Source organism: Lontra canadensis, unplaced genomic scaffold, assembly GCF_010015895.1.
Source record: "Lontra canadensis isolate GAN:19392208 unplaced genomic scaffold, GSC_riverotter_1.0 scaffold44, whole genome shotgun sequence".
In the NCBI taxonomy this organism is placed as follows: domain Eukaryota; kingdom Metazoa; phylum Chordata; class Mammalia; order Carnivora; family Mustelidae; genus Lontra; species Lontra canadensis.
This window is the reverse complement of record NW_022631038.1, coordinates 12,866,788-12,894,288: the sequence shown is the minus strand read 5'-3', so window position 1 is coordinate 12,894,288 and position 27,501 is coordinate 12,866,788. Positions and strand designations below refer to the sequence as shown.

General features: G+C 37.9%; 1 protein-coding gene across 3 annotated transcripts; it reads left to right on the top strand.

The window, feature by feature from the left end:
- The first annotated feature begins 6,038 nt into the window (after positions 1-6,038).
- Positions 6,039-27,259, top strand: SERPINB11 (serpin family B member 11). Of its 3 annotated transcripts, none has more exons than XM_032872270.1 (8): positions 6,039-6,229; positions 11,419-11,603; positions 12,612-12,671; positions 13,724-13,852; positions 14,560-14,677; positions 23,070-23,212; positions 24,119-24,274; positions 26,230-26,398. In XM_032872270.1, the coding sequence occupies exons 2-8, from the start codon at positions 11,436-11,438 to the stop codon at positions 26,302-26,304; spliced, it is 849 nt and encodes a 282-aa protein (XP_032728161.1). In that variant the 5' UTR covers positions 6,039-6,229; positions 11,419-11,435; the 3' UTR covers positions 26,305-26,398. The 3 variants fall into 3 exon arrangements, with proteins under 3 accessions (XP_032728161.1, XP_032728160.1, XP_032728159.1); XM_032872269.1 differs by having other exon boundaries at positions 6,071-6,229; positions 11,423-11,603; positions 26,374-27,259; XM_032872268.1 differs by having other exon boundaries at positions 6,071-6,229; positions 26,374-27,259.
- The last annotated feature ends 242 nt before the right edge of the window (positions 27,260-27,501 follow it).

Here is a 27,501-nt window from a genome sequence, read left to right as displayed (position 1 = left end):
AGCTCAGATGTCCTTCTAGCAGGGAATGGCTAAACATACTGTGGGTATTACTCAGAACTGAAAAGGAATAAATTATTGATAAAAGCAACAACTTGGATGGAACTCCAGAGTATTACTCTGATTGAAAAAATGGCAATCCGAAAAGATTACACACTGTACAACTCCATTTCTATGCCATTATTAAAATGACAAAACTCTAGAAATGGAGAACAGATTAGTGGTTACCGGGGCTTAAGGATGAGGCTGGAGGTGGGGAGGGAGTATGGTTTTAGAAAGGCAACTGAGGAATCCTTATGGTGGAAATATTCTGTGTCTTGACTTTGCTAATGTCAATATGCTGGTTGTGACATTGTACTACAGTTTTGCAAGGTGCTGTTTTTGGGAGAGACTGGGTAAAGTATACATAAGAACTCTGTATTATTTATTAACAACTGCATGTGAGTGAGCCTACAATTCTCTCAAAATGAAAAGTTTTTTTTTTTTTTAGATTTATTTATTTATTTATTTACTTGATAGAGAGAGATCACAAGTAGATAGAGAGGCAGGCAGAGAGAGAGAGAGACAGAGAGGGAAGCAGGCTTCCTGCTGAGCAGAGAGCCCGATGCGGGACTCAATCCCAGGACCCTGAGATCATGACCTGAGCTGAAGGCTGAGGCTTAACCCACTGAGCCACCCAGTCGCCCCTCAAAATGAAAAGTTTTATTTAAAATAGAACACTAGGGATGCCTGGCTGGCTCAGTCAGTTAAGTGGCTGCCTTTGGCTCAGGTCATGATCCCAGGGTCCTCGGATCGAGTCCCACATCAGGCTCCTTGCTTTGCAGGGAGCCTGCTTCTCTCTCTGTCTGCCACTCTGTCTGCTTGTGTGTGCTCTCTCTCTCTGACAAATAAATAAATAAATCAAATCTTAAAGAGAAATAAAAATAAAATAAAATAATAAAAATAAAATATAATACTATTATTAATGTATAATTTAAATGTGGTAAAATGTCCAAATCAGTCAGTTTAATCCAATTTGACTAATGCACACACTCAAGTGCATGTCCCTTCCTAGGTAATCCTGCCCCAAGAGGAACAACCACTATTGTGGTTTGGATTTTTCTTACTGTGTGTACTTACCATATGTACTTCCCATAGGTCTATGTTGTTTTTGTTCCCTTGGTCTGGCTTCTTTCACTCAGCATAACACTTTTCAGAGTGACCCAGTGTTATTGTGTGTATTGGTAGTTTGTTGCTTTTTAATGCTTTGTAGTGTTCCAGGTATAAGAGGCATCATAGTGTGTCCCCACTTTCTCTTGTTGGACATCTAGTGGTTAGCTTTTATGTTTAAAGCTACTGTCAACATTCTTGAAAAAGGTTTGTGGTGGAAGTAATGTTTTCATTTCTCTTGGATAAATACTTTGGAGAGGAATTGTTAGATCACATGGTAGATGCAAGTTCAACTTTTTAAGAATCTGGCCCTTTTCACAAAGTGGCTGTACCATTTTACACCCCCACCAGCACTGTAAGAGAGTTCTGGTTGCTCTGTATCTTCTTCAGCATTTGGTATTATTCATTAATAACAAATAATTATTTTCTTATTTATTTTCTTTTGTATTTATTCATTCTAGTGGCTATGAAGTGATGCGCCTTTGTGTTTTATGTTGCATTTCTCTGATGACTAATGATATTGAGCACTTGGTTATGTGTTTATTCACCATTCATACATCATTTTCAGTGAAGTGTTCAAAAGAACTCTTTTTTGGGAAAGAGTTGCTTTATGTCAGGAAATATTTGGTCATTTATTTCTCTTTAGATTTTTTGTTTGTAGGTGTTTGTGTGTTTTATGGACCTACACTTTTTTTAGGTGTATGCATGGTGAATATTTGCCCTTAATCTGTGACTTGCCTAGTTTTAAGTACTGAATTCTTCTTGGATTACCTGAGTTGCTTATTATAGTTGAAAGTCTCTTTCTGTGTCTAGTGGAAAATAAAACAATAGCATTGTTGGTTATTTTTCTTGGGTCTGTGCCTCATACTCTTTCCATTTTGTTGCAACTGGGACTTTGTCAATAGTAGGAAAGTGCCCTAGGTGTTGTTTTCAAAACTCTTGATTTTCACATGACATGACTCCTTTTGAAAGAGTTGCTTTATGTCAAGGAAAGTAAGAGTTCTAGTTTCACTGAAAACATCATATTTTTTGGAAATGTCCTGTCAGAAAACTGAAACTTTTACAAAAAAATGGTGATTGGTTGGGTGATTACATTCCAAGGACTGAGGAAGCCTAGCTGGGAACTTATAAACCACAGCAAAATGCACCTGTCAGAATATCATTCTCATTTTATATTACGAATCATGTGTAGTTCCAGCCTCAACTGGCAGTCAGTGAGGAAGCATTTTATGTCTTCTTGATCCACTTTTGCAAACCTTCTCCACTTTTTCAAAGCTTTACGTCTTGCCCTATCTCAGTCTGAAACACACCCTTTCCCCCTCCACTCAATAAAAAGGTGGACAGTTTATTTAACAAATGGTTATTGAGTGCTCACTAAATGTCAGATATTTAGCAAGAAACATGTCTCTGTCCATCAGGAATTGACAATCTAGACACAACTTTTAGCTCATATATGCATATTTATTTAAATATGTATCCATCCTTTTTTGCTGTACTCTTGTGTTTGGGAAGGACCATCTCATTTTATGTAAAGTTGGTTCTTTTACCTGCATTGCATTTTGCTGCCTTATATCTCTTTGTGTTGCTTTTCTTATCGACTTTTCTCTCTTTTCTCTAACAATAGCCACTCGCCCATTTTTCTTTCTTTTTCTTTCCTTCAGTACATAACTTTAGTATCCAGATCTGCTTCAAGCTGCCTTATGGACTTTTCTTAATTCTGTGTCTAGTTCAAGTAAATGCCAGTAAGTGTATATATTTTCTATAGTGTCTCAGGAAAATGCCAAAGAGGTGGGGCCAGATAAAATACAGAACACCCAGTTAAATTTGAATTTCAGATAATGATTTCTTTAGTGGAAATATGTGCTATCCATAGTATAAATTTGTTCCATATAATATTTGGGAAATATTTATACTGTAAAATTATTCATATAATTGGTATCCTGTATTTTTACTTGCTAAATTTGGCTACCCGATGAAGGGGGATGGCATAATGCAAGTGAAAATTCCAGAAGTCAACATTCTCCATCCCTTTTCATCTCCCATAACATGGAGCAGACGGTCCCAAAGTTGTCCCTACCCTTGCTTCCACGCTCAGCTCCCAAGAACAACTGACTCAGTCTCACCAGGACCTAGTTCGTTCAGATTCCACAGCAAATCTTCTACTTCTTTGTCTTGTACTCACATTCACCCTTCATTCGTTATCTCTCTTGAGACCACAGATCTGGTACTAGCTCAACTGCTCTTTTAACCTCTTTCCTCTGGGAAGGTTTAAATATTTATCATTCATTGTTTTTCCCTTGTTGGAATAAGCTAAAGTCACAAATAAAAAGTTCTGCAACTTTGCTTCTTCTAGCATTCTTATGTCACAGCTTCTCTTCAAGGTTGTGTTCTTTTCTAGTATGTTCTGTGATGCATTGTAGCCTAGATTCTTCCCTTAAAACACCATTAAGGCAACTTCCATTAAGATTACTTATGCCCTCTTGGTTACCTCCAGGTTCTTTCTTGAAATTTTCCTTTAACATCATCAAGATGGCCTGCCCAAAGTGAGGGAGTAGTTGGGGACCGAAATCTAGCATGTACTCTGCTCTCCAGCCCATGCTAACTGTCCTAGGCTAAGAGGTCCAATAAATAACACTCTTACTTCACCCGAGTCCTGAGAAATATTGAGAGAAAGTTGAAGAATTCAGGCAGATGGAGAATAAAATATTTATTACAGGTCAAGATAGGTTGAAAGACAAAATTAGATATGAGCCAGCAATGGATTCTAATTCTGGCCTGAAGAATTAGACAGACGTACAACCTAATCATAGAAATTACTGGACCCTCAATGTGGGACACTGCCCCAAGAAGAACCTGGGGTAGGAGGAGAAGACCAGAGTGTGCACTTCCTTTGGATAGCTAGCACCCCCACAAGGAAACTGGCAGCTTTTCTCCTAAACCTATGCACAGGCAATATCATGGATTAGATGTGTTGGACACCTGTTGTGGCCACTTTACATGCTGTCACCCCACTTCCTAATCCAGCTGCTAGTGAGACTGTCAGTTCTGCACAGGGTTTGAATGCCTTTGTACATTGCAACCTGGAAATACCTTGTTCCCGTCTTGCTTCTAGTTCCAGGGCTTTTCTGATGCTTTGGCAAGGATAGTCATACTTGACATGTGTACAAGTACAACATGAGTTTGCACGCACGAAGTCACCTTTGACCAGAGAGGGATGAAGGCTGGTAGAGTAGATGCTTCCCTTGTTTTTCCTCTGTGTGGACAGTTCTAAGATACATTTTAGAAGGTTCATGAAATCAGGTACCAGTGTCTACCTCATTGTATTAGCTTTCCCTCTTTTCCTGTACCACTTTTCTCTTTTATTCCTTGAGATCATTTCATTCATTGATTCCAGACCTGCAAGACTTTGTCTATGGCTCTGTTTTCAGAGACTCTAGGCTGAGACACTGGGGAAGGAGGAGGGGATGAGAGAGAGTAAAAAGAGGCAAAGAGTGTTATGTTACTGGGTGTCCTTCCACCTGGAATGAAAAAATTGAATGGAGTGTAAGAACTTCTCTAGTGGGGAAAATAACAGGGTTTCCATATAGACTAAGGGTGAAAAAGATCTTCTTTAATCAGTTCAATTCTTAGATAGCAAAAAAGCTAAGAAAATTAGTCCTTTATTTTACTAGCTCTGAAAGGAGATGAAAATAAGCTGACAAGGTAGAGGATTAATTCTAACCATGGATACAAGACTTCTAAGCGATGGAAGCCCCCAGTCAGAAGGAGCTCACATTGGAAAGCACTTGCTCTGAGCAAAAAACCAACTCCCCCCAAAACCCCCCAAAAATGACTGGACAGATTTAGCACTCTTCTTAGTTCTGTATGATTAGTTGTATATATACAATTGTTTTTATGTGACTCTTATGGGCATAATGGATATTAGGGCCATACTTTTAAATATACTTCCTCTGGTTCTTGTGTTTTTCACAGTAGTTGACGTGTGTGTGTGTGTGTGTGTGTGTGTGTTTAAGATTTCTTTTTTTAAGTGATCTCTACACCCATTGTCAGGCTCGAACTCACCACCTTGGGATCAAGAGTCTCATGTTCTAACTGAGCCAGCCAGGTATCCCTAGAATGGTTGAGTTTTGACTAGAAGAGAACATACTGCACACCTACAATATGCAGAAAAATCACTGGCCAAAAGGACTTTCTGTTGTCATAAGTGCAGTGTAGTGTCTGCCATCATAGTTTATGTCTGGGCAATCATATCCCCCTGGGGAGGCTGGGCTGTGTATTACATGGGCAAGGATAGCCTCTGGGAAACTAGGCTTGTCTCATAGTGCTGATTGTGGCTACTACACAGCCCAAACATTTTTTTTTTTTTGTCTCTAGCTTTAATGTCTACCCCTAATCTATAATCTTTCTTGCATGGTGCTGAATCATACCACTGAACTCACTTTAGGTAGGGGTGGCTTGCTGCTCCTACCAAGCTTTTAAACTGAAACCACAGAATAAGTCCCGTTTGAGCTCATTGTTTTAAATCCTTTTTATGGGATAGGAATTACCTGTGAGCAGAAGCTCCTTACAAAAACATACTCCATGTAAGAGAGCTCAGAAAGTCTTGGGGTGAATGGGCCTCAGGCCAGGAAGCATCCATCATGGCTAGAGTGTTTCTTTCACAGCTGGGATCTTTCCTGTTGAATCACTGTCTGCCATCCATACTGAAACAGCAATCTTTGGAATTTTGAATATGGTGTTGCCAACTTGAATGTTTCCCAGTTACTCTTTTTAGAAAGACAGCTTATTTTCTTGAATAGAGATTAGGTTTGTAAATGTGTCCTCATTAGTAGGGAAGAACTGGGCACTTCTCCAGAAAGCGCTGGCCATCCCAAGAGTCTCCCGGATGCAGAGCAGCTCTGGGTGGCCTTTAGAGGGAGTTCCGTCTCAGGGCTGTCCTTTCTGCCAGGCGGATATAGAGCTGAATCACTAAGGACACAATGGAAAGGGAGGGGCAAAAGTGAAGCCTTTATATTTCCTCTTCAGGGACACAACTCACATCACACCTGCCAAATTGTCCACTGCACCCTGGAAAGCAAAAAAGGTAAAGAGAAGTATTTCTGTACTTCATTATTTTAGCTATGCTTGTTGTCTTTGAGGAGCAGATAAGAGTAGTAGAATACGGCAGTTGGACAGGTGTGTAATGAACCAAATGAGCATGAAGATTATTCTTTGATTGAGTGTGGCTTTTGCTGATCTCTTGATGAATACATTAACATGTTTGTTAATACATTAACATTGATGGTGTGCATTTTTTAAATCCTTGAGGCAGGCTGACTTAATTTCAAGCCTCTTATTTGTTTAGCAAAATAGATCTCTGTTGATGTTTTCTACTTACTAATAACCCTTATTCAGAGCAGAGCTTGTTACACATGGCTCTGGCCTCTGTGTGATGAAACTTTTCTTAGTTCCTTAGAAGATCTTAACTGCATTGGAGTGGCCTTATTAATAACTTGACATGTTGGAAAGAATGCCTTACAATGTTCTGTTCTCTTGCAATATTTAGTGACAGTATCCCCTTTTAAGATATGTTTCTTCCTCACATTTCCTGAATAGTTCTTCTTTTTTTCTAGAAATCCTCCTTCTTAACCTGGAAGGGCTGCAGCCTTGGGCATCCTTTTACTGTTTTTCTCCCATAAGAGCTTCCAGATGACACATTCCTTTTGCTTGGGAGGGATTTTTCTCTGTCTGAAAGCAGACAGAAGTGTACACTAAAAAAATTTTCTGCCATTCCTTCCTTCTTTGGGAGCTCACTTCAAAGTCCTTCCATGGGTCTGTGCATCTGCAGTTGGGCTCTGTGTGACTTGGGACTTATGTCTTTCATGGTGTCCTCTTTTCTTAAACCAACTGCATAAATTAGACTAGAAATTAGACTAGAAATTGTAAAATATTTATACTGTTGATTTCTCTAATGCATATCAATTATTGCGTGATTGTGCAAGACATGGATCATTTCACAGGTAGGTTTTCCCTGCCCTCAAGGAACGCTAAGTCTAGTGAGGAAGACTAACCTATTCAGTGAATAAGAATCTGTATATTCCTCCACACATTTGCGCGTCAGTGTCTCACAAAGACAACCACTCAGACCTAGAGGAAACAGTCAGTTAAGCTTATTGCATAAAATCCACTGAACACAAGATGAACGTGGATACTCTGTTGCGCTAACAGCCAGAAGAGTGAAATTTCGGAAAATGGATGATGAAAGTAGAGCTCTTAAGAGTTAGGTTAATGATAGTGAAAACTCTGTCTTGCAAATAAATGTGCCAAATACCAAAGGTCATGCATTAATTCATAGTATATATTCCCAGTGATTTTTTGGAAAAACCTAAACCTAAATCTTTTCTTCTTGGTGCTATGAATTAAATGCTTGAAGAACTAGAAGATCTTATTGCGAAGTAAGGAAAATAATACCATATTTTAATAACCATTAACTATTAGAGTAAACCTATTGATACCTTGTATCTTAGGGTAAGTTTCTTAATTTTTCTGTTAAGATGCTATCCTTATAAAATAGGGATCATAATGGTGATGCCATAAAAATAAAACCATTTTACCTAAACTAAAGCTTATTATCTGAGTAGTATCCAATGGCAAGTGGAAAGAGCATGGGTTTCAGAACAGAGGGGCTGGTGTTCAAATCCTGGCTCCCCCACTTACAGTGTGTGAATTCCCAAACCCTCATTGTCTTGTCTTCAAAACTGGGGTAACATGATCCATCTTGTAGGACTTACATTCTGAATAATGTATGCAGTGCTTGGCGCATACACCAATGAATTGCAATGAAATCTGCAATTCAGTCATTTCCTTTACAAAGTAATCTCACACAGGTGTGTAAAGGGGTGTGTGTATTGATGCCCATCATAGCTCTTTTGCTGATGGTGTAGAGGAGGAGGCCATTTGTGTGTCTGCCTCTGGGGAGTGGATAGGCAAAATGTGGAAGCACAAAAACACAGTACTTACAAGCAACAGAGGATGTTTCCAGAGTAACCTGGATGAGTCTTAAAAATGTAGTACTCAGTGAAAAATAAATTATTTAATGTAAGCTCATTTTGAAAATGAAAAATGCATAAAATAAGGAAACATTTTTAAGGACACACATAAATAAAAGAACATGCTTTAAACAAATGATAAGTGTTGTCTATGGAGATGGAGGAGAAAGGAAATGAATTGGGTTGAAGTCAATAAGCAAAGAAGAGAATTGTGGCCCAATGATAGCTGTGCCAAGAAAACCAAGGGGTATGATTACTTCAGTCCTCTATGTTTGTGGTTAAAAAAGAAGAAAGAAACAAACAGATTAATAATAGAAAAGTGCATAGGGTGCCTGGGTGGCTCACTTGGTTGGGGGACTGCCTTCAGCTCAGGTCATGATCTCGGGGTCCTGGGGTCAAGTCTGCATCAGGCTCCCTGCTCAGTGGTGAGTCTGCTTCTCCATCTGCCCCCTCCCCCTGCTCGTGCTCTCTCTCTCTTTTGCAAAAATAATTTTTAAAAAATCTTTAAAAAATAAAAAAAATAATGTAAGAGGGCATGGCTCACATAGGTGGTCTATCAGTATATCCCCGCATCCTTTCTCTAGGTGCCTCCCTAACTGTAGGGCTACTTAACTCTTCTATAAAGGCAGGCTTTTTATAATGACAATGTGATATAGATTTAAGAAGAATAAAGTTTACATTTACTTCTGAATCTGAAATTGCATTCTAGATGCTGACTCCATTAGCTAACTCTATATACTGAAACACAGAATGCAGTATGAAGAGAGTAAGGTTTGGACATGCCTCATTATTGGACCAAAATCAGTTTCTTATTAGAGCAACAAAATAAAGAACTTTCAAGGATGTTATTATTATTAGACCTGTTACAGAGAACTCTACTACAATTAACTTGAAGAACAGAGTCCTGTTAAAGGTATATGCTAGTATTTTCATTAAATAAGATTAGTAAAACTTTTGTGTTATGTACCTTTAAAAAAAAAACTGTCGGGAGCAAAGAAAACTATCGTCCAGGCTTGTTATAATATAACTTCTAGACTCTGTTATACTATGCCGGGTGGTCTGATGAATGGAATAGTTAGCGTCTAGTCCCTAATGATTATTTTAGGAGAACCAACTTCAATTATAGGGATGTGTCATCACCATTTTTTGCCATATAAATTTGGTGGGTTATTATTTTGAAAGTCCATGAGTGACGTGTTTCCTTTCAGTCTCTCTCTGCCTGATAAGTGCTGAGCTATGCACTCTCCTCCCTGCCCCAGATCTGAGGCCTTCACCCTAGGCCTTGGCTTTGTTTGGCTCATAAGGTGCAAAGCCCTATGTTTTAGTGACAGGTGTGACACTAACGCCTAAATCAGTAACCCAACAGTGTCACACCCCAGAGAACACACTTCCAGTGAGCTCAGCTTGGATATGTACTGTCTGAAAACAAGGCAAGTTAGTAACTAAAATAAATATACCCAGGTGGCGATAATAGCCTGGCTGTCTGTCATAACAGCCTGGAGAACATAGGCCTAGACTTGTGTTCTACAAGAGTGCACAGCTATAATCTAGAAGATGAGAGGAAGAGGAATGAAGTTGTCCCATATTGCTGGGGGACTAAATGAGGGAAAAAATGTAGGCTGGGCTAGAAATGTGTGAGTGTGAGGTAGGTAGGCTAATTGGTTCTAGCAGACATGGTGTATAAAGAAATCCTGAAAGAAATCCTGCAAGTAACAGAACACTCAGTCAAAACGAGTTAAAGTATAAGGAAACATCATCTTACACGACAAGAAATCCCACGGCAGTACAAATCCAGGACCAGTTAATCTGTCTACTCAGTTAATCCGTCTACCCAGTTCTGTCCTCCTTTCCTCTCTGCCATCTGACTAACCCTCTTGGGCTGGCTACGTCACAGTCACACAATAGTTGTCATGACAGTAGTCATGTGAAGACAAAACAGCCCTGAGAAAGAGAGGGCTGGCTTCCCCCTGTGAATTTTTTATCAAAGGGAGGCCTCTTCTAGAAGCTCTGCAGTGACTTTTGTCCTTATTGGCAAAAATCATGGCACCTTCAGATCTTTAAAATTCTATTTATTTCCCCCCAAACGTGAGTGAGGAGTAATTGAAAATATTATATATTTAAAGGGTACAATGTAATGATTTCATACACATCAACATTGTGGAATGTTTCCCAAGATTACATCCATCACCTTACATAGTTAACTGTTTTTTTTTTTTCTTTTCCTTTGGTGAGAATGCTTAAGATCTACTCACAGCAACTTTGTACTACACATTACTGTATTATTAACTGTAGTCACCATGCTGTACATTAGAACCTCACAATTTCTTCTTATAACACAAAGTCTGTACCTAATTAGTGACTAATGTGGGATAGAGAATTATCTCAATTGGCTTTAGCCAGTCAAGGCTTGCTCCTGGGGCATGGAGCAGGCATGAAGGTGTGAAGCCTTCTCTGAAGTACATGGCTAAGTGGAAGTTGCTTCATGAGATCTGTGTTTTCTTAGCAAAGAAGAAAGGAAGGGAAGGGCTGAGCAGCAGGCATTCAATTGTTTTACTGAGCCATCTAGGGAGAATTTGAAGGTATCTGGAAATAGAAAAGTGTTCTCCTCCTTTGAGGCTGTGAAGGTAGGCAGTCTAGTGGGACAGCATTTTATTTGGCTGAGCTTGTGTAACTTGAAAATTTTTCTTCTTTTATTTTTAACATTTTATTTATTTGAGAGAGAGAGAAAGCGAGAGAGCGCATGAGTGGGGGACAGAGGCAGAAGGAGAGGGAGAAGCGGACTCTCTGCTGAGCAGGGAGCCTGATTCAGGGCTCAATCCCAGGACCCCGAGATCATGACCCAAGCTGAAGCCAGATGCTTAACCAACTGAGCCACCCAGGTGTCCGAGCTTGAGAATTTTTCTGTGCAAATTCCAGGATGAGGGGGAGTCTGATGGTATGGATGGTAAGAACACAAAAACCTAATTCCTTCTGCTCTTTTGTGGCAAACAATTTTAAATGTACACAAATTATAGTGAGACAGCTTTGAACTACTGGTTGAAAGGAACAGAATCTTTATTCATTAGAATCTGCAACTAATCCCCACCTCTGTCATTTACAGATTTCTCGAAAACTAGAATATGTAATTTTTCATGAAACAGTGTGCCCAGACTCTTAAATTCATGAAATTAAGTAACTGAACCCCATAGATTATCTGTATTTCCAAGTAATATTCTTGGATATTTTTCCTCCCATCTGTTCTCAGATAGTGCTGGGCATAAAATGGATTCCCTCAGTACAGCAAACGTTGAATTTTGCCTTGATGTGTTCAAAGAGCTGAACAGTAACAACGTAGGAGATAACATCTTCTTTTCACCACTGAGCCTGCTCTATGCTCTAAGTATGGTCCTCCTTGGTGCCAGAGGAAACAGTGCACAGCAGATGGAAAAGGTATGGAACACAGCTAAGATTTCCCTGTAGCCTAGAGGTCTTCTGTGTACCCCTGTGTGTCAGCCAGATGCTCACATCTTTATACCAAGGAAATTCTGCCATCTTGTGAAAGGAGAAACATTTGGGAAAATCGTATTTCTTAAAATGAATAATAGCTTAAATAATGCAATAGTGATAATACAAATATCATAACACATGTAACACAGTCCCTTCCCTTTGGTGCTTTCATGCATTCATTTCTGCAGTTTACTTTTTCAAGATTTATATATGACAGAGAACATATGTGAGGTACATAAACCTTAATGACACTTTAAAAGCTCTCAAGTTTTTAAAAATATTCATGAGTACAGTTGAAGCTCATAGGAGCCCTGAGTAGCAGGTAGGGGTTATTATCTCCCTTTTACGGGGGGGAAACTGAGAGACTAAGAGAAAAGGGGTGACTTTTCAGGTTACATAGGCTGATACACAGTGATTTTTTCCATTTATATATTTTTAATTGCTATGGAAAATCTAGATAAACATCACTAACTACTCCTAGAGTACTCACATACCATATTATTGTTTGCCCTTTATTTCTTTACTCCATATTTTGATGCAATTTCATGATTTTCTTGCTCTCAAAATAGGTATTGTACTGGGACACCATGTAATGTTTTACATGAACCCCAGATGGTCACTGTCATAGTGAATGGCCTGAGACTGGTGGGAGGGGGCAGAAGAGCCTCGTGGACAACAGCTCCGTCCCTGAAGACTGGCACATGGTTGTCAGGGAATATCTCTTGAGCTCGTTTTCCCAAGCGTGAAACGGGGGTGATCCTGTCTACGTATAAAGCTATCGAGAGGGCTTAGTAAGACGTGAAGGCTGAGTTCAGCCCCAAGAATATGACTAAATGTTAGCTGTTACTGTTGGTCTTTATCTGAAACGGGGAAACAGATGCTTGTAAATATTCACTTTTAGAGACTGTATGTTGCTTTTGATGCCCGTCGATCCCTGTTTTTCTTTTCTAGGTGCTTCACTTTGATCATACTTCAGAGTCATTAAAAGCAGAGTTCAGGGACTCAGCTAAGGTATGATAATATCATGGCTGCGCTGTCAAATGCTCTTTAACACAAGAGCACCAAGAGATTGTAGCGCAGGTGTTGAGTAACAGCCTCTCTTTGGCCCTGAAGGGACTTAGCCATGTCTCCCTTGATCCACTCCTTTGGTCTTCCCGATAATCGGTATGGCCTATAGAGTTTATATAATAATAGTAGTGATAATAACGCTGATAAAGTCCCCCAGATTTTATCATACCATTTACTGTTGTCCTTGCTCCAACTTTCTGTTCTTTTATGGACTGTGCCATATATCTCCATATGGGATTGAGTCTGCCAGCCTCATCTATGGAGTAGTAGATTTTTTTTAAGTGGGGGCACTGAGAAAGGACACTGATGCTTTACCTTATAGTTAGTCCCCAGGAAAACAGAGCCTGATGTTGCCCAGCCTACATTGCCTGGGACCATGATATCTGCTTTTTTCTAGTAGGAGAATTCCTTTTGAAAGCGAAATTGTATAGAATTCACATATGAAGATGATTGTGTTTGATCGTGATTGAGAAAACACGTAAATGCATATAGGTTCACAGAATACTTGCTTCACAGAGCTCCACTTGTGAGGAATTGAAGCTCGTAGTTTGGGGAACTTTTCTTTAGGGAATGAAGGTATACACCTATAATGTCCTTGAGTTCAGATGTATCAGAGCTGTAGGTCTAACAGAATTGCTCCTGTGATGGGTGAGTAAGGTCCGTTCAGTGAAGACCCATTGGGATCTCTTTATGAAAACTGGTGCTTTTGGACTAACTCACTGGGGCCAGCAAGTGCTTATGTGTTTTGCAATAGCTTACAATTCTGCATACAATCTGTGAGTAAGGTCACAGCGTGCTGAGATTATTGTGCTAGAGGAAATCTAGAGAAGGAACATGACTTCAACTCTCCAACTCCTTGTTTGTTAGTATTCTCTACGCTTTTATTCAGAGGCAGTCATCTTGCTCTCTACTTACTGTTTTCACATATGTATAACCCTCTGATGGCAGGAAATCAAGCAACTTAATACTCCATTCTTTGTTTACTGATGCTTCAGTGCAGCCAAGCTGGAAGGATTCATTCAGAGTTTGGAGTCTTATTCTCTCAAATCAACCAGCCAGACTCTAACTATACCCTCAGCATGGCCAACAGACTCTATGGGACAAAGGCAATGGTGTTGCATCAGGTATGTTCATATGGAATGCTGGGCCAATGCTGTCTCGGCATCCTCTAACTATCACACCATAAAATAAGTAAAGAGCAGGAAGAGCCACGCGACATTCATCTTTAAGAGATTAAATTTGAGCTGACTTAGAGTTTCAGTGAAATGGTTTTGCCAAACTCTCATTTAATGTTGTGAAATATCACATAAAAGTTTTATTTCCCTCCAAACCACCAAAGTTGCCCAAGAAGCAAGGTCAGGGAAGAATTACAGATACACACTCACACACACCATGGGGAGACCTGGCTCCCCATTAGACCTCAAACAAACAAAATGTACTCACTCTGGTCCTTACTTGGGTAATCACTCTAGATCTCAGTTTTCCAATCTAGAATGTGGGGCGGTAACTCCCATTTGTCGGCTTCGAGAGATCAGAGTGGTGAGAGTGAACTGCAACTTGCCATTGTGCTTCGAGTGTTTTAGAATGAAAAATGTCAATGATATGACAGAAGAAACAACCAAACATTTCTGAGCATTCCTTTTGGAAAGCTTTTTGATTTGTTTAAATCCATTTGTTTTATTAAGAATAAGTACATATGGATTCTGCTTTCTTGCAGACATACATACACGAACTGCTTTTGTCTCTGTGTTGTAGATTTTAGAAAACACAGAGCAGTAGACTTTGGCTTCCCTTACACTGTTTTTTTCTGTGATTGCTCTTTCTTTTACAGCAATATTTAACTTGTTCTAAGAAACTCTATCAAGCCATACCACAAACTGTTGATTTTGAACAGTCTCCAGAAGAAACGAGGAAAACTATTAATGCTTGGGTTGAAAGTAAAACTAATGGTAAGAATAAGTCCCACATGTGTCTCCAAACTTTATTTGCACTGTTTTGATAGGCTGCCTGAGTCAGCACTAACAAGGAAGCTGAGTGAAGTCTTGGACCCAACCTAAGCAGGTCAAGAATGGAGGAAATGGAGTATTTTGGAATATTTGTAAATATCCTTTACAATCCTTTGTCCTAACTGGGAGCTAACTCAGTGACTCTGAGAATACTATTTCTACTTCACAGAAGTGTTGTACATTCTGCAATTAAATTTAGTTAAATTTAAATCTACCTTTCATGATTTTAAAATAAACCTTCTAATTATCAATTTTTTAAAAAAATTGGCAGGTTAAATGTTGAGATTTAAAGATGTGTCCATTTCATTATTTAAAAATATTTAGTTAAGGAAAGATTTAAAGAAAAACAAGTAGAGAGAATACTATAACGAATCCTTATTGACCCATCACTCAGTTGCAAGATTTATTACCTAAAGCCAATCTAACAGCTATACCCTCGCACTTTTCCCCTTACCTCTTTCAGGACAGATTCCAGAAACCATCTTTTTTTCTTTTTTCAGGTTGTTCCCTTTCAAAAATATAAGTTATTTAAAAGAAAATACCACTGCATAAGATGGGATCGGGAGGGAGACAAATCATGAGACTCTCAATCTCACAAAACAAACTGAAGTTTGCGGGGTGGGGTAGAGAGGTAGCGAGAGGGTGGTGGGGTTATGGACATTGGGGAGGGCATGTGCTGTGGTGAGTGCTGTGAAGGGTGTAAGCCTGATGATTCACAGACCTGTACCCCTGGGGCTAATAATACATTATATGTTTAAAAAAAAAAGAAAAAAGAAAATACCACGGCATCATTATTTAATCTATAAATTAAAAAATAATCATTTAATATTAACAAATAGGCAGTGAGTTTTTGTATTTCATCAGTTGTCTCTTTTTTTGTTTGAATCAGGACCCAAATAACATTTATACATCGCAGTTGGTCAATCTGTTTCTTACGTCTTGATGTTTGAATTAAACATTTTTGATTGAAATAAATATAGAGAAATTCACACATTCTATGTTTGCTGTTCAGTTGAATGATCACAAAGAAAATAATCACAAAAGTGAATTCCCTCAGGTAACCTCCCTCCACCTCTACCAAGTCAGAGAAATAAAACATTAGTTACTAGGAAGGGCACACTCCACAGCTACTCTTGTGTCCCCTCCCGGAAACTAACCCACCCTATTGCCAAACATTAAGACTTCTCTAACTTCTTTACTGTATATTAGCTGTGCCTATTTAAATATTTCATGTAATTACATAAAGCATGTATTTAGTGTTTTTTTAGGTTAACATTTTATTTGTCAGAGTCATCCATGTGACTTGGTTGGCATGATCTGCTCCTTTTCACTGATACCAGTTTTGTTCTCTGAAAATACCTAATATATTTATCCATTCTACTGAGGCTTAATGAACACTGGAACATTTTTAGTTTGGGTCTATTACGAATAGCACCGCTATAAGCATTTTGATACACATCTTTTGGTACATACATTGTATGTAATTTTGTTGGATGGACACCTTGGAATGGAATTGCTGATCATATAAGGTATATATATATTCAATTTTAGTAGACATCGGTTTTCTAAAGTGGTTTGCCAATATACTTGCCCAAGCAATGAATGAGAGTTTTATTTATCCCTCAACTGTGCCAACACGTGTTAGTCTTACTAAGTTTAGTCATTGTAGTTAGTTTAATTTTAATTTGTATTTCCTTTATGAATGACATCATTGGACATTTTTCATACACTTCCTATCTTCCTTTGTAAAGTGCCTATTTGAATCTTTTGCCCATAGGTAGGGATGGTTTGTCTGTTTTTTTCTGATGCATTTTTAGTAGGAGTTACTGAATACATGTGTTGCAAGTAATTTCTACCATTTTGTATCTTTCCTTAATGGTGCCTTTGATGAATAGAAGTTTTTAATTTGAAAGGAGTAAGATTTATCAACCTTTTCCTTTATAGTCAGTACCTTAGCATTACTTTTAAATAAACCTTTGTCTACTCCTAGCTCATGAAAATACTTTTACATGTTATCTACTAGAACCTTTATTGTTTCATTACAGTCAAGATTCATTTAAAAAAAAAACACCTCATTCCACTCCACATGGACATCTAGCTGACCTAGGGGGACAGGATCCTTTCACCATTAAACGGCAATGTAAACTTTATCATAAGATAGATGACCATGTATGTGTGGGTCTGTTTCTGGGTTTAGTGTATTCCATCTGTCTATTCTCACGAAAATACCACAATTATGGTGGCTTTACAATACATCTTAATAACCAGAAGTGTTAAGTTCAATGTTAATCCTCTTCTGGGGCTGCCTTGACTTAGCTTCTTGGTCTTTTGCATTCCATATACATTTTATTTACTTCTATTTGAATATGGTTGATGCACAATGTTAACATTAGTTGCAAGTTTACAACACAGTGATTCAAGTTTATACATTATGCTATGCTATGTCCACCACAAGTGTAGCTACCATTTGTCCCAATTCCTTCTATTACAGTATCCTTGACTGTATTCCTTATGCTGCTTTTTATTCTCTTGACTTATTTATTCCATAAGTGGAAGCCTCTATCTCCCTCTGCCTCTCCTCTGGCAACCATCAGTTTGTTCTCTGTATATATAAGTCTGATCCTGCTCTTTGTTTGTTTCTTCATTTGTTGTTGTTTTATGCATTCATAAAAAAGGATGAGATCATGCCATTTGTGACAACATGGATGGGCCCAGAAGGTATTAATGCTGAGTGAAATAAGTCAGACTGAGAAAGGCAAATATCATATGATTTCACCATAAATGGAATCCATACACCTTTTAATATCAACTCATCAACTTTTGTTAAACATACTAGTTGAAATTTTATTTGGAATGATATATATTGAATCTATAGATTTGGAGAGAATGGACGTCTTTATAATATTCAGCTTCCAATCCATTTCCATGAAGTTTACTTCTGTTTATTTAGGTCCTCTTTAACTTTTTTTCAATGACTTTCTGTATTTCTCTATGTTAATGTCTTATATGTATTTTGACAAATGGTTTTCAGATATTTGAAGTGTTTACTAAATTTTAACTAGTATCAATTATTTCAAATTTTATTTGTTGTTGATGTAGAAATATATAATTGACTTTTGTATATTAACTTTGCTGAATTCTCTTAATTCTAGTTTATATATTATTTTAGATTTTCTATAAATACAATCATTTCCTCTTCAACCTTTCTTCTTTTCTTTTCTCACTGGCTAGTGCCTGCTGTTGAATAGAAGTACTAATACTAGGCATCCTTATGTTTTATCTTGTCTCTGGATTTATATCTTGTTACTGGATGGTTTTAATAATATATATTTAAGTGTAATGTTTGTTGCAGATTTTTTAAAAAGATTTTATTTATTTATTGGACAGACAGAGATCACAAGTAGGCAGAGAGGCAGGCAGAGAGGGAGGGGGAAGCAGGCTTCCCACAGAGCAGAGAGCCCAATGTAGGGCTCTATCTCAGGACCACGGGATCCCGACCTGAGCTAAAGGCAGAGGCTCACTGAGCCACCCAGGTACCCCTGTTGCAGATATTTTTGTGAACATTTTTTTCAGATTAAGGAAGTTTCTTTTTATTTCTGTTTTTCTAAGAATTTTTGAGACAAATGACTAACCATATTATATTAAAGCTTTTTCTATATCTATTGAGCTATGATTCTCCTTTATTATGCTAATTTAGTGCATTACATTAATAGATTTTTTTAGTGTTAAACCAACCTTTTAGTCCTAAGATAAACCAAACTTGGTCATGGTATATTGTGCTTTTTATATATCACTGAGTTTGATTTCTTAATATTTTCCTTAGAAATTTTACACCTGTGATCATGAAAGAATTTGAACTTAGTTTTTGTTTATTGAAATATTCTTGTCAGTTCAGGTACAAAGTTATACTCACTTCATGAAACTAGTTGGCAAATGTTTCTGCTCTTTTTCTAATTTCCAAGAAAGAGTTTATGTGAGGTTAGTGTGCATTTTTCTCCTTTAAATATTTGGAAGAATTCACTGGTGACCCTCTGTGCCTGGTGTTTTCTATGTGGGAAAATTTAGAGATTTGGTTTCTCTAGCATATAGAGGTCTACTTATATTTTCTTTTCTCTTCTTGTGTAAGTTTTTGAATTTTCTTTCAATAAATATGTCCATTTTATCTAAATTTTCATCTGTACTATCATAAAATTGCTCATTATAGCCTTATATTATCTTCTTTATGACTTTTGGATATATAATGTTGTTTTATTCCTGGAAATCTAAACGTGCATTTTTTCTTTTTTTTTTTTCTTAATTAGCCTTATTATAGATTTATAGTTTTTTAGTCTTTTTAAAGAATTGATTTCTATTTTCTCTAATATAGATTTTTTATTACATTAATATCTGTGATTATCATTTATTTCCTTCTTTTTACTATCTTGGTATTAAGTTGCTATTCTTTTTCTAGTTTCTTGAAATGAACAATTGATTTTTCCGATCTTCCTTTTTTAATATACATATTTGAGACAATTGATTTCCTTTTAGGTGTCACTTTAACTCCATCTCACAATTTTCCATTTATTTTATTTCCATTATTATTCAGTTCAAAATATTTTCTAATTTTCATTGAGGTTTCTTCTCTGAATCATAGGTTATTTAAAGGTGCTCTATTTCCAAAAATTTGGAAATTTTCTAGTTGTTTTTTAGTTATTAATTTTTAGTTCAGTTCTTTTGTAGTCAAAGAACATAATAGTTCAATTATTTGAAATTTATTTAGACTTTTTACAGCAAAACATGTTCTGATTTTGGTAAAATTTTCATGTGCACTTAAAGATAATGTCTATTCTTTACTTATTGGGAGATATATTTAATCAATTAATTAATTTATTTATTTATTAAAAAGATTTTATTTATTTATTTGTCAGAGAGAGAGAAAGAGAGAGTGTGTGCACAAGTAGGCAGAATGGCAGGCAGAAGCAGAGAGAGAAGCAGGCTCCCTACCGAGCAAGGAGCCTGATGCAAGACTCGATCCCAAGAACCCGGGATCATGACCTGAGCTGACGGCAGAGGCTTAAACAACTGATCCACCCAGGCATCCATATTTAATTTTATCAGGCCAACTTTGTTAATTTTGATGCCTGTTTTTGCATAGCCTTCCTTATTTTTTTGTCTGCTTTTTTTTTTTAATCATTTACCGAAAAAGCTGTATTAAAATCTTCCACTATGATTGTGGATTTTTCTGTTTCTCCTTTTAGTTATGTGCAGTTTTGCTGTGCATGTTTTGAAGCTGTGTTATTAGGTGCAGAGATATTAAACGGCTGTATCTTCTCAGAGGATCAGTTCTTTCTGTATTATGAAACACCTCATCCACCTTGTCAGGTCCTGACCTCCAATTATTTTTTCTCTAGCACTGAGAGACTAAAGTAGATCTTAAATTCTTGGTTCACTTTCTGTTGTGTTTCTTCTTATCTAAGCTTGGGACAACTTTCGAAACTTCATTATACTTTGCGGGAAAAATTGTCCAGAACCCTCTGTTGAGCTCACCTGCTCATGCTTCTCCTGTCTCTGGGCTCTTTACCCCTTTTGTATTGGTTTCCTGCTTCTTTGCACTCTATTTTTGGTCTTCCCAACTTTCTCATGATGTGGACGGTTTTACTCAGTTTCTCTGCCTCTTTTAGTCACTTTCTGCTCAGGTTTTTGCATCTCCATTACTTATGATTAGCAGTTGCTTCAGAAACAACCCAGTGTAGAATTAAAAAAAAAAATGTATTCAGCTTTCCTTATAGCTCTTGCCAGGGATAGTGATCTGTCATAAACTGCATTCTTATTGCCTGAAGACATCTCTTTACAACTTTTTTGATATTTTAATAATTTCTCTTTTGGTCTTTTATTAATTTCCCCTCCTTTTTTTTTTCCTTACAGAAAATTCACTGAAGGAAACAAATATTTGCCTCCATTTTCTCATAGTCTAGATGATGATGACTACACTTTGAAATGTCATTTAATAATTTCCTCTGTTTTTATATTTCTCATAAGTTGGCAATTAGACCTAGAAACTTGTTAAGATTCTAGTGGTTTTTGCTTATGTGTTGGTTTTTTACTTTTGACAAATATGCTTCATTGGAGGTGCTGTGTTTCCATCAGGAAAGAAATTATGTCTGGGTGTACTCCCTTATTTATGATGTTAGTAGACTTTGATGATAATTGCCTAGGTCCATTATTTCATTAGGAGTTATAAAGTTGCAGTATTCTAATTCTTGCATTCCTTCTTTATAAGCTGGAATACTTCTATATGAGAAACTTCTCCTCATAAATTATTTGGTTATTCTAAGTACAGTTCATATGAGAAAAACAAAAAAAGAATGCTGAATTCTTTCTCTTTAATACCAGTTTCAAAACTACTTTTTATTCCTTCTAGCATCCTTCAAAGATAGAGTTTTTTTTTTTAAGACTTATTTATTTATTTGAGAAAGAGGGGGAAGGCAGGGGAGAGGGGGAGTCTTAAGCAGACTCTGCACTGAGCATAGAGCCTGATGTGGGGCTTGATCTCACAATCCTGAGATCGTTCTTTAAACCAAAACCAGGAGTCAGTTGCTCAACCAACTCTACCACCCAGGTGCCCCAGCCACTGAGTTCTCTTTTTAAATATCCTAATGAATTCATAATTTTAAACATTTTGAGATGTTTCAGTTTATTTGCTCCTTTTAGTCAGGAGTCATGTCTTTATATTGGCTCCTAAGTTCTTTTGACACTACCCTGAAGAATTTGATTCCTTCCTCACTTTCCAATTTGACCAGGGTTCCAGGCTCATGTCCTGCTCTTGACCTAGAATTACTTACTTCTCAAGGGGATCCTGAATCATTTTAATGAGTAATGATACTTACAGATCATAAATCTGGGTACAAGAGTACTCATTGAAACTGGCTTGGTTATTGTTTATAGGTCTTCTCAGTGAATATATATATTTTTTAGATGAAATACAGCATAATTTCTTACTGATATGACCAGTTCAAGTACAGATTCATAGGATTTTTACTTAACGCCCCCCTTTTTATATCTATTTCTCTTTTATCTTGTGTCAAAAATTCCAGATTCCAGTGCCACCAAAATTATTGCAAAATCACATCATTTAACATAAGCATGGTCTCAAAGCAAGAATACTAATAAAATATAACAGTATCTTAAGATATTTTTTTCAGTTCTTTCTGTCCTTAGGCTATATCTATCCAACTAGAGATGTACCAATTACCATGTTGAAATAATCTGTCTCTGTGTGGTTGTGCCACCACCTCATTGTACCAATAGTTTCTGAGGTTTAAGAATGTAGACAATCATGTTCCTTGTTATAGGAGAGAATTAGATTTATTGAGTAACAAAATTAGGATGAAATAACAAAGTATTAACATTAAAGTATTAGAGCTAATTGCATTTATGAAGAACATGTCAGTGATATAAATACTTTTCTGAGAACAAAGACCACATTTCTAACATATTTGTATCTTATTATTTCACTTACCAGCGATAAACTCTCAACAGTATTTTCTTGATTGATGGATTGATAGATGTTATTCAAGCTTAGTAATAGATGACCAGGTTAATATGTATTTATTCAGTTCTTTGTATTAAGTTGGAAAATGCTTGGAAAGGTCTACAGATTTTTCAGATCTGTTAATTTACTTAGAACAGTAGTGGAAAAATTAAGCTTAGAGTCTAATATTCTGGATGTCCCTATGTTTCCAATTGTAAGATTATATTCCAAAAAGGTTTTATAAATTGCAGTGCACCAGAGTGCACCAAGAAGGCTTGGTGTTCAATCTAATTGGTATATCTGATTGTATATTTTGTATAAATTCTGATTTTCAGGTATGTATTTACTTTAAGTCTTGGTATATACTTGAAATACACTAATTGCTAGGACATTGTAAGAATGATCTTTTGAATACTTAAAATATTTAGGTGTGGTGAGGTGTTGGCAAGTATAAAGCCTGATAAATATTAGAAGGAAGCCATAAGAGATTATTAATATTTTTTAAATAAGCATAATGTATAGAAAAGCATTGGGTATAACTAGGTATAAGACAAGTTGATCATTAGTTAATATACTAACTACTCCCTAGATGCCATCTTCTGATTAGAAATGACAAAACATTCAATTCTTGGACATAAACTTCATTTGACAAGGATAGTCTTGATGGCCAGGAGATAAAGTAGTTCTCCTGGCATCTCAAATTTATAACTAACCTTAAAAAAGAAATGGTTCCAAATTTCTAGTCACTATTCAACTCTGTTATTAATAAACCCAAGTTCAAATCCAAATACATTATCTGGTTTTTTTTTTTATTATCATTATAAGGAAAAGTCACAAACCTCTTTGGAAAGGGAACAATTGACCCTTCTTGTGTATTGGTCCTGGTGAACGCCATATATTTCAAAGGACAATGGCAAAATAAGTTTCAGGAAAGAGAGACAATTAAAAGCCCTTTTCAGCTGAGTGAGGTAAGTATTTTGTTTTCAGACTAATGACAATTTCCAAAGAATGCAACAATCATTTAAGGACAATTTAGAAAGTTTTAGTGAAAATACTGGTTTAGATTTCCATAGGTTTCTTTGTGTTTTTTATGAATTTTATTTTCATGGAGGTGACAGTGACCTTTCTCACAGGGCACCTAACTGGAGCCTTTGGACACTGGAGCCATCCTGCAGAGAAGAGAGCCTGCTCTCTCCTCACTCTTCCCCTATCCACACGTTCTCTCCACATATGCTGTGGTTGTTATCTCAGCACAATAGAACCATCTATATTGTTTTTCGCCTAGACAGTCTCCAATTGGATTAAAAAAAAATGATCCTATGATGTCATTTTTCCACACAAATCACTTTAGGTGGTAATGTTGGCTTTGTTTTGAGAAAACATTATTGTTATTATATATATTACTATACATATGTATTTTATATATAGATAATTATATATTATTTGAGCTAGTTAGGCTCTAACAATGGCTTATTTTAAAATAAAAAACAACCTTTGCAAAGGGAAGTAATAAAGGGTTACTTTATTGTTTATATTTTCCCCATGCCTTTAGTGTTTTTTATTTTATTTTATTTTATTTATTTGAGAGAGAGAGACACACACACAGCAAGAGAGGGAACACAAGCAGAGGGAGTGAGAGAGGGAGAAGCAGGCTCCCTGCTGAACAGGGAGCCCAGTGTGAGGCTGGATCCCAGGACCCTGGATTCATGACCTGAGTGGGAGACAGACACTTAATGACTGAGCCACCCAGGAGCCCCATCTATGCCTTTAGTGTTAATGCAGATACTCATGTTAGGCAAAAAAATCAGTGTATATGCATGTACAAGCATATATGTAACTATTCTACCTAATTACATCCTCTTTTTAAAAAATAGGGTAAAAGTGTGTTTGTGGAAATGATGTATCAAGCTGGAACATACAAATTAGCCTTCATAAAGGAACCGCAGATGCAAGTTCTCGAGCTGCCTTATGTTAACAACAAACTAAGCATGATTATTTTGCTTCCAGTAGGCACGGCCAGTCTAGAACAGGTAAAGAATGCTAATGTGCAGAGAACGCATGTGTGCTTGAACATCCCCCCCAATATGTGTACTCTGTGACATTAGTGTGCTCATTCCCTAATTCAGTCACACTCTGGGTTCAGTGGGATTGCCCCAGGGGCTGTGAGAGGGAGGGGGACCCTGGTCCCTGCCTTCAGGACAGTGTATTTTGGGGGAATAATTTATTCTTACACCAAAGAGGGCACAAGGAGGCAAAAGTGCCATCTTGTACAAGTACCACACCTACTGGTTACTTGACACTTGGGAAACATCATTCCGTAGTAATGAAATTGTAATGCGACTTAGGGTCTTAGGCCACAGAAATCTGATTAAGCCATCTTCCCTCTCAGGAGCAGTTTTTCCAGCCCAGTTATGACATGCTTGAGCTAGCCACTCTTATTAGCATCCTGGTTTTGTGGGGGAAGTGAGTGTCACAGCCACTAAGAACAGGACATGGTGGTGGCAGGAGTGTGGGTCTAACCCCCTATCTCTGGCTGCAGCCAACGCTGCCCAGCACAGAAGCAGGCAAGCCACTGACCTGAGTGACTACACTTCTACTCCGGCCTTGCTGGGACTTCCCAGTGTTCTGCTGGAGTGACAAACAGTTTCTTAGGAGACCAGCTGTGCTTCTGGGATCTTGGGGAAGCTGAGGTATGCCCACAGCTGGGATGGCCACAGTCAGGGGTTTCTAAGTCAGGCAGGAAGTGCCTGCTAGAGATTAAACAGTATGGAAAGCAGGTGGGGGATAGGGAAGGCTTCTTGAAACACCTGAGTTGGTATGTATGCGTTTAGATCTCTAGGAAGAGAAGCGTGGCCATGGCCACGAGAACAGGTGTGATACTGGTGTGGCCAATTCAGAGGGGCATGGACCTCTGGTTGCTGTGGTGGGCTGCCATGGGAAGTTATTTGGAGGCAGATAGCATTTTGGAAGCCATTCAGAAGTGGTCTTTATCAGCTTGTGATACATTCATTTATTTGTTCATTTATTCATTCTGTACCAAGCATTGTTTACTCTATGTTGAGAATTCTAGTGGGTTCTAGAACACAGACAAATGCATGGTTTCAAAATACAGAGTTACAAATATCACATAACAAGTGCCATGATAAACTCTGCTGAAAGTCTCAAGGAAGTAGAGAGAGTAGAGAATGAGGAACTCAGGAAGGCTCCTAGGATAATCTCAATGCCTCACTGGAAGAGTGGAAGTTGAGTAAGCTCAACAAGGGTACTCTGCTGTTCTAACCAGAGCAGAGAACACATGCAAATGCCCTAGAGGCCTGAGGCCCTGAAGCGGATTTATATCATGAAGTCATGGTAACTTGGATGAGGGAAGAAGAGGATGAAAGGAGAAGATAGTTAGGAAGAAAAACCACCTTTACTTTATATCTGATGGTATATTGTCAGGATGGAGAGAAGGGGGCCCAAAGTTTTCAACTCTCATGGTCAAACGATGGGGTTTTAGATGCCATTTTGGAGCTGTGGGGAGGGCTGGCTGGAGGGTTTCAAATGCCCAAGGGGAGAGCTTACACAAGAGTATGGCACTGGGGGGGACGACAAGTGGGATGTGAGGCTGCATGGCTAGGTGGGGGCATGAAGGGGCATGTAGAGCTGAGCTTCAGGGGTGTAGTGGAGGAGGAGTGGAGGGACCTGAAGCAGAGCAAAGCGATGGGATGCTGGCGTCACAGAATCCAAAGGAGACGCAAATTCATAATAGAGGGTGCGGCGAAATGTTTCACGTTTGAGAACCAAGAAGAAGTGGTGAATTCACCCAGGACACGCAAGGACTCCAGAGGCCAGAGAGGGAGTGTAGGTGGGGCCTGCATGCTGAGGGAAATAAAGCAGAAGACTGCAGGATACACATTTGAGACCTTGACTTAGAAAACGTGGATAAAAGATAGTAGAACAGGGAAGACGTGGCTGAGTGTGAGATTCTGTTTCTTTTTTCCAGATGGGACTGGAGCACATTTTCAAAGTAGAAAAGAAAGAAAGCAATACCTTGAATCATTCACACTGGGACTTATAAAACAGACAGCATTTAATACAGAGAGCACGTGTTTGGCTCATGCGGACTCATCTGTGTTTTGTCTCTCAGATAGAGAAGCAGTTGAACGCGAAGACATTTTACGAGTGGACCAGCTCTGCTAACATGGTGGAGAGGGAAGTTGAAGTACACATCCCCAGATTCAGGCTTGAAATCAAGTATGAGCTAAATTCCCTGCTAAATTCTCTAGGCATGACAGATATCTTCAACGAGATCAAAGCAGATCTTTCTGGAATATCACCGGTTGATGGCCTATATTTATCAAAGGTCATCCACAAGTCATATGTGGATGTCAACGAAGAGGGCACTGAGGCGGCAGCAGCCACTGGTGACAGCTTCCTCGTGAAAAGACTCCCCATTCGGGCTCAGTTCCTGGCAAACCACCCGTTCTTGTTCTTCATAAGGCACAGCCATACCAACACCATCCTCTTCTGTGGCAAGCTCGCCTCTCCCTAAACAAACAGGCTTGAGCAAGGTGCAGAGTCATAGAGGAGGTGCAGGGACAAACCCATGACTAAAAGCAGTTCATCCCCCCACACCTCTGTACCTCACTTTGCTCATCTGCAAAATGGGCTTATGATCTCTCTCAACTTATACCTTGAATTGGTGAACCTTAAGATTATGGAAATCTTGGAAGAAGGTACATTTACAAAAAAGATCCTCTAGTTCTCTTGTCTTTGGAGCCTCATTTAAATGTTATCTGGGTAACATAATCAAGTCAATGAGACTAATTTGAAAGGGTTCAATTTGTTTGACTTGTATATATCCATGACCTCTTGAATAAGTGACCAATCTACTACCTTCAGAAAACCAATTTCAGGGCTTCAACTTTGATGGGATTTTTAAATATTGTAATTTTCCTTGTATGTATAAATGCATCATGAATTTTAGTTCAAAATTCTGTATTCGCTATAATAAATACATAAAATGCTTTCAATTCTTTAAAGATTTTTAATATACTACAGCAATTAAATGACTTATAAAGGGAGACTAAATAAGGAGAAGTCTAATTCAGTGAACATTTTCATGGAATTTTTGGTCAAATATTTTCAGCCCTTTGAATAATAGATTTTCTTTTTGCCTCTCTCTCCCCCTTCCTTTGTTCCTTCAGTCTTTGCTTCATTCATTTTTCTCTCTCCTTCCCTTCCTCCCTCCCTCCTTTCTCCTTCCCTTTCTCTC